Here is a 7,738-nt window from a genome sequence, read left to right on the forward strand (position 1 = left end):
ATTGTGTGTGTGTGTTTTAGACTGTTCAACACCCTAATTTCAGGAGGGGGGGGGGGCCTCAGAGAGTACAGGAACCCTGCTGCACACAACTGATCTGTCACCGGGTTTCCTCTGCAAACCAACCACAAGGAGGGAACTGTCTGTCATGAGTTGGTCTCGGCTTCCTGTTGACTCCAACACGCAGGCTCGGCTATACGCCACTAAAACAATGGAATAAATGATATCCACAATTGCATTTTTGTTGCTCGGTGTAGCCAAAAACACATCCTGCCGTGTTCAGAACGGACTTTTCATGTTTCAGCCGCGTCAGTCAAACAGCCAAAAGAAGAAAAGGACTTTTCGACAACATTTTTCACAGCAGATTAATGAGTTAGCCGTGGAAAAACTGATAAATAACCTACCTTGATTTTCATTGTTTGAGAGTCACATCAAAACTTCAAGAAATAAGCGACTCATTTGTGAACCAATTTAAGGAAACATAAGTGGTGTACAATTGTGAATTGTTACATGTCTGTCACTTTGTATAAATTGACTCCTGTTCTGTCATACATACATACATACATACTGTACATACATACATTTTGAGAGAGAGAGGCATACAGTATATTAGGCATATATAGGTGCAAAGGAATATTTGCACTAATATTTTTCGTTATTCCAATGTCTCCCAAACTGTGCTCTGTGCACAAAGCCTACTTCCTGTTCTCAGTGCAGCCTATGACACTTGGCCAACCCTTCAGCCACTCTCAAGCCTACACTCTCGCTCACACTCAACAAGCGCACAAAGAGACAACAAGCACAGTAAACAAAGACAAGAATGCATTGTAGTTTAAGAGCCATTTCAATTTTCATTTAGTGCTTCCTTCCAGTCAATCAGTCTACCATGAAACTGCTTTTTGATCTGTGCAGTCTCCCCACGAGCCTGTGGATTATTGTGGGCTGCGCACCTTGGATATATTGCAGAGATGGAAATATAAATCATCTTTCCAGAGAAGGTAGGCCTTCAGCGTGTTCTAAGTACTTTTCTTTTCTTCTTCTTTTTTCAAATTTCTCATTATGTCCGAAGGTGCTGGACGAAAAAATTGCACCACCACAAAAATGATGTTTTGATAATAAATGATTTCACCATTGTTCCCCATATTCCTAAATAGAAACAATTCTACTAAAGTTTACTGCTGCAGCTCTCAATGTTACTAATGTTCAAATAAATGTTGCTGCTGGTGTTGACACAGCAAAGAGAGTAGGTTTTCTTTGTTGAATTCAAAATACAGACGTGACCCTCTTTCTATGACGTTTCTTTTTCTCGCGTTTCCATTTTGCAACAGATGTTTCCCTGTTCAAGGATGAGCCAAATCCAAAGTGCTTCACAAGGACACAGAACGACTTCACCTGCTTCTTTCAGACACCAGACAACAAGACGTACGATTTCTTCTACACGGTTGCAAGGCAAGTGGTTCACAAGAAACTAAGTGGCCTAAGTGGTTAAAATTTAACTTAATATTTAGTATTGTACCATCAAAGTGCAACTTTTAGATGAGACACCATAAGAAATGATATCAAAATTGTTCAGGAATGGAGCAACTGAACAGCCCAAATCGTTAATCAAGCAACACACAATTTTTAAGTTTCTCTTTTCAAGACTCCGCCCCAATTGCTCCACTGCCATCAAAGTCTGCAATTGTGTTTTTTTTGTTTGTTTTTTTTTTAGATCTGTTCAACTTAAGACAAACAAATGGATCTTGTGTTGCTCTCTGTGTTTGTTGCCAGAAAGAAGAAGCAGAGGTGTGGAATGTCAGTTCAAAAGATAAAAGAGGAAACATTCCTTCACACCTGTGCTTTTCCTTTGATGGATATTCTTTTGTACGTGGAAATTCACCTGGATGTGGTGGATGGCAACAGCAGCCTCTACAGACGGACTGTCTCTGTGGAGGACCACTGTGAGACATTTCTCTCTCATGGAAAATATTTTGGAAGAAATTGAATCTATGGCGTATTTTCCAAATTTTCCAATCCTTTTTACACTCCCTAGTTCTCCTGGAGCCTCCCTCCCAGGTGTCTCTGCAGCAAAATGGCCGTGTGGGACAGCTGCAGGTGTCCTGGCAAGCTAAAGCCCCCAAATACTTTGAAGATAATGTGATGTTCATGATTCGTTACTCCTCTGAGGGACTGGTGAAGACGGCCAAAGTGGTACGTTAGCAAAACTCCTCATGAAAACAAACACCTATTGTACGGCAAAATTCGACAGCATGTCTCTGCGATTGTGGCAGGCCAAAGAGAACTTCATGCTGGAGTCTCTGGTGCCAGGTGAGGAGGTGGAGGTGCAGATCGCCGTCAAGTGCGCTCTAAATGCAAATACGGGACACTGGAGCAGCTGGTCTCAGCCCGGGCGAGCCGTGGTGCCGCAAAGCGCAGGTGAGCTCAAACAAGGCAGTGGCCAGGAATGTCATCCTACCATGTGACCTTTACTGTCAGCAGCAGCAAGACTGCGCTGATCCTTTCCATTCCGACTTGCAGATGATATTTCACTACTGTGCGTTACACCTGACCTGGAGAGGGTCATCTGTCAGTGGAACGGGAGCAGATATGGCGGAGAGACAGAGAACAAGGCTTCCTACACCATGGGTCTCAGGTGAGGCGACGACTTTTGCTGATTTTCTGTTGACTGTAGGCTGCCATGTTGCATTAAATGCACTGCTTCATGTTCCCTTTACACACACACACACACGCCAAACCCTAACAGTTCAGCTTGGGCCAGGACAGAGTGGACAGAGTGTGTTGCTGAGAGGAGCAACACTGAGCGGTGCAGTTTCCGTGGAGACGAGTCCAGAAAGGTCAGAGTCAAGCTCAGCGGTTCTCTGGAGCCACTCAGCAGAACTTTCTACACCCAAGAGTTCAGCCTGAACCACAGCAGTGAGTGATTTTTTTTTTTTTTTTTAATCTTTATCCAAATTGGAAGTTATATCTATGGTGTAATATCTCAATATCAGTTTCAGTATTAAGGTGATGAACCTGAAAGACAAAAAAAAAGGCTGTTGTTGTCGTCTTATTTTTCAACCTACTCACAACGTCTCTATGTGCACTTTTTTATTTATTTAGTCAAAACATCCTCACCGAGCCATCTCACGGGAGTGTTGCGGGAAAATAAGTTGTGCCTGACATGGGAAGCTCCACTTCCCTTCCTGTCAATTCACCTGACGTACGAAGTCAGCTGCAAAGTCAGAGCAGGGAGAGTGTGGATGGTAAGCTGGTGGATTTTTATTTATTTATTTATTTATTTATTTGTTTGTTGTTGTTGTTTTTTTTAACTTTAAAAACCTTTAAAACGCACACACCATCCCCAGCCCACTCTCACAGTCTAAAGACTTGTGCACTGGGATTAACTGGCAACTTGCGCGAATTAATGACAAAGCTGATCTACTCAGGGAGCACAATAAGGTTGCAACTGTCAGACATGCAAAAATAACCATTTTGCGTTAGCAGATTTGGTAAAGGGATATAAAAAAAAAAAAAAAATCTCAGAATGAAACTCCGTGTTCGTAAAGAAGGCCAGAATACATTGCTGAACCTCCTGAGCCTCACTACCCGAGAGAGAACACGAGCCAAAAACGCTCTCTCAATATAATCCCTCAACCAGGCTGATTACCAACAGCCCACAGCTGAGCTCTGCTGCACAGGTGCAGCAAATCTACCTAATGAGCAGGGTGAGCCATGACCTCATTTTTGGTTCTCACACACACACACACACAGCTCTCATTCATAAATCAAATTCAACAGATTTGTTAACATTACTAAAAAAACAAACAAATCTCCCACATTCAAAGAACTGAATTTTAGCGATGGGTCATTTCAGAATGAACTCAGAGCCTGAGAGTTCTGAGAGGCGGCTCTTTGAGGCGAATGGAGAGAGCCGGCTGAGGCTGTCCAGGCACAGGAAGAAGCGGGTGTCGAAAATGGATGGATTTGGAATATTTTGGATGTCACAACACTAATTTTCCTCTAGATTGTCCCCTTGAATGGACCTGAGTCACACACTTGCATCGATGTCCCACTTGGAAGCCAATACAGTGTAAGGATCAGAACTAAACCTACTGGAGCCTTTTACTCGGGCCACTGGAGTGACTGGTCAGCAGTCCTTACTGGTGACACACCAGCTGAGGGTGGTAAGGTCCCACAGAGCACAGCTCATCTACCTTTACTTATACGTGAACACCTGGTTTTGCCCTCTGAGACAAATCGTTACGGCAACAGAAAGACGTCAGTGCAATTCAACAAAGTTTTATCTGCAGATGCGTTTCTCCTGCTGTGCATCCCTGTGCTAATGCTGGTTGCTGCCATCGTCACCATCAGCTTCTTTCCCAGGTACCTCAGGTGAGATTGGACAATATGTGACCAAGTCGGAAAAGACGGTAATAAGATCGGAAACGGCACGTTTGCGCACAATCTTCATAATTCCCAACGTGTGTTTTTGTGTGTCTTTACAGGAAGTTAAAGCTGTATATTTGGCCACCAGTGCCCAACCTTGACAAAGTGCTGCAAGGATATCTGACAGAGATAAATGGGCAAAGATGGGTGAATCATTTCTCCTTTGTTTTCCACATAGCATCACGCATGAAGAATTGTGTTATAATTATGAATAATTATCCCGTTTTTGCCACAGTAATCCCGTTACATTACTCCATTACTCAAAAAAAACAGTTTAATTACAGTAGTGGGTTACTCGCCAAACACTGGCGATGGGCCAACTAACTTCTAGTAATGTGCTTCATTTACCTCGACGTTAAGCAGAATTCTGCTCGCTCGACAGGATCCTCCCTCGCCAGCTAAACAGTGCGCCGAGGAGACCGTCCCGTCCGCGGTGGAGGTGCTGTCAGAGGACGACGAGAGGCCGCCGGAGGCCTCCGCTCTCCTCCTGCCGGCAGACCGGAGCCTCGCCGGCAGAGAGCAGCTCGACGGAAGTCCCGGCACTGAAGTCTTTCCCGACTACGTGACTCTGAGCAGAGATTTTCTCTCCCAGTGCCCAAAGGAAAACCAGTACATCTACGAGCGCGAGACGGGCGTCGCCGGGGAAGGCGTTAGGATGGCGAAGGATGAGAGCCGTCAGTCGTGTCTGTCTCCCTGCGCTGACGGCTCCCCGGGCCGCAGTGACTTTGAGAACCGCTCCTACCTGCCTCTGGCCGAGCCTGCAGACACGTCTGACTCCAAGAACGCTGCTGGTGAAGTTCCAGGCAACCTCTACTCCAATTTACCCTGCAGCTGAAAAGTAAAGAACGAAAAAAAAACAAAACACATCACAAAACTCAAACCCAGCATTATTTGGTAGAAATGTACTTGTGTGCACATCACACTTTTCCTTATTCATGCGGACGTAAACATCCATCAGCAGGTGTAACTGTGGGATGTCACGTCAGTTTTGTTTTTATTCATACAAGCCCCTATCGCAATGGAAATGTCTTTTCTCGGAGGGGGGTTTCTGCAGCGTGCGCAGCATGCGACAGCCTCAAAACCTGGAGAATCCTCCACAGAAGGGAGGATTCTTCTCACAGCGACAACCAGCGCAGACTCGTGCAAACAGAAACGGTGCATTTTGTGTCCGCAGTCTCCAGGGGGTTGAGATGTTCCGACTGAAAATCAGAAAACAACACTACTCGCACAAAAAGAGGGAACAATGCAAGAGGAATTGGAGAACAGGCAACAACAATTCTGCTCTCGAAGAATGTCGGCAGGATATTACAATAGACTATTTGGTGAGCTGTGGTTGGCAGAACACGATTTCGAAAGTCTTTTAAACCCTCTGCAAAAGAGGGTACTAAAAAGTACTCGTCTTTTCACCAACAGTTGTATGACACGGCTTCGTCCACTAGAGGGTGCAATATGTCCGGCAATCATGATGGTCAACGCGTTCAATCGAGTGCATATATATATATTTTTTTAAAGTGCTGGTTATTATTACAAGTTTTTTTTTTTTTTAAAGTTCGTTACGAGGTAAATTGGTGTCAGTTTAAACTGTCCTTGTGTAAGAATTGTATGCAACTGAATGTAAATGAGTTTAATTGTAGATCTTTCATCACCGCTATACTGTATTCTGCCTACTCTCCACTGATAGAACGTCTGACTCTCATTTTGTTACTTGTTGCATATAATATAAGATGTAAAATATTTCTTTCAAATCTTTGGAATGAACCAAGAATCGTCGGTTCATCACATTACAAGTTGAGTGTTTGAATTTACATAAATAAATTTCAGTTTCAATTATTATTATTATTATTATTATTATTATTATTATTATTATTATTATTTTAATCAAGCTCTGAATCTGGACTGACGCAAGCAGCTTTCTTTCTTCCCATTGGCCAGCCAGTCAGAACCTCGCATCATTTTTTTTTTGTCTGCAATATGTTTTTTGTGCCACTAGGTGGCAGGAAGGAACAATAGTAGTGGGTCTTACCGGCTACCTTACGGCCAAATACCGTGAGTTGAGAAGTAGTTGTTCACCTTTATCATGATACGGTTCATCCAACCTGAAATCTCATGACGCGTCTGGGCTGCCTCAGGGTCACACACACTGTATAGGTCCCAAAGGGCTATTTAGACGTGGAACAATGAAATGGAAACCAGAATATAAGTTAAGTGGTTTAGCGGAATGAGAAGAAAAACAAAAAAACAAAATGACAAATACATCATGGTGCTATTTTATTCCACACAGCTGAAGAAAGTGCTCAAATCAGGAGGACTCCAATGACTGTTAGTCACAAGTTGTATGAAAACCAAGAGTCCTGAGTTAGAAACACTGCTTCATTGACTACCACAGAGATGGATTAGTAAGAGGAATAAACTGGTGTTTGACAAAGTTAACAAGGCGGGTGAAGGTGCGGTTACTACACTTGTGATTCACAAGGCGACAGCCAAAAGCAGAATTACAATATTAAATCAACTAAGTGCTCTCAACAAGGGGGGGAGGGGTGAGGGGGGTGGAAGTGAAGTTTGGGCTAAATTACTTAATTTGTTGTGGGACTACTGCTGCCTGACTCATGCCGCTGGGGACAATGCCCCGCGCCTTTACTATCCCACTTGCGCCCAGCTGCCTCCCGTGTTATATAGTAGCGGCGTCACACGCCTCCAACAGCAGGCCATCGCATTGAGAGCGCGGGCCAGACTCGCATGATATCATGTCCATAAATTAGCCCAGACCGTCCATGAGGCAATAGCGCGAGGGGGCGGAGGAAGGCGAAGCGCCGAGAGTGAGACAGTCAAGACCGAGTCAAAGAGAGTCAGTGTTTACTGGCGCACTCGTTCCTCCTCCCAACCGGAATTCTTTCCGCGTTTCATCACCGCTGCCCGCTTGCCCATGCACAAGCGTCCGCGGAGGACGGCTGAATCACCTCCTGATGTCATTTCCTCAACTTTCGCTCGCAATCACAAGTGAGGACCGGCGCCGCTCCTCTGACCTGACGGGGAGGAGGGGGGCGTGGGGGTCGTGACCCCCGGGGGTCAGCGGAATGGGACGCGCGCACTTCTATGTACGCCGTGTGAACATGGCTAGAGGTGGAGTTTAGCTCATTAGCATCCTTCCACCTCCAGATGGCAAGTCCGGAGGTTGTTGTGGACATGAGCATGAGCAGCAGCAGCAGCAGCAGCTGCTGCTGCTGCCTTGTTCTGGCTATGAGGCACCGGCAGCATGAAGTCATGCTGCCGGTGCCATTGAACAGACATCAGCTCTTCAGGGGGTTAGGAGTGAAAA

At 45.0% G+C, this 7,738-nt stretch overlaps 1 protein-coding gene across 1 annotated transcript; it reads left to right on the forward strand.

Moving 5' to 3' along the window:
• Nucleotides 1–593: 593 nt before the first annotated feature.
• Nucleotides 594–6,255, forward strand: mpl (MPL proto-oncogene, thrombopoietin receptor). Its single transcript, XM_076045378.1, has 12 exons — nt 594–995; nt 1,326–1,450; nt 1,772–1,937; nt 2,030–2,187; nt 2,268–2,412; nt 2,515–2,629; nt 2,741–2,910; nt 3,097–3,239; nt 4,001–4,160; nt 4,287–4,368; nt 4,482–4,569; nt 4,805–6,255. The coding sequence occupies exons 1-12, from the start codon at nt 884–886 to the stop codon at nt 5,255–5,257; spliced, it is 1,917 nt and encodes a 638-aa protein (XP_075901493.1). The 5' UTR covers nt 594–883; the 3' UTR covers nt 5,258–6,255.
• The last annotated feature ends 1,483 nt before the right edge of the window (nt 6,256–7,738 follow it).

Source organism: Nelusetta ayraudi, unplaced genomic scaffold (assembly GCF_046127955.1).
Source record: "Nelusetta ayraudi isolate G7.1 ecotype Tasmania unplaced genomic scaffold, CSIRO-AGI_Nayr_v1 ptg000084l, whole genome shotgun sequence".
Taxonomy (NCBI): domain Eukaryota; kingdom Metazoa; phylum Chordata; class Actinopteri; order Tetraodontiformes; family Monacanthidae; genus Nelusetta; species Nelusetta ayraudi.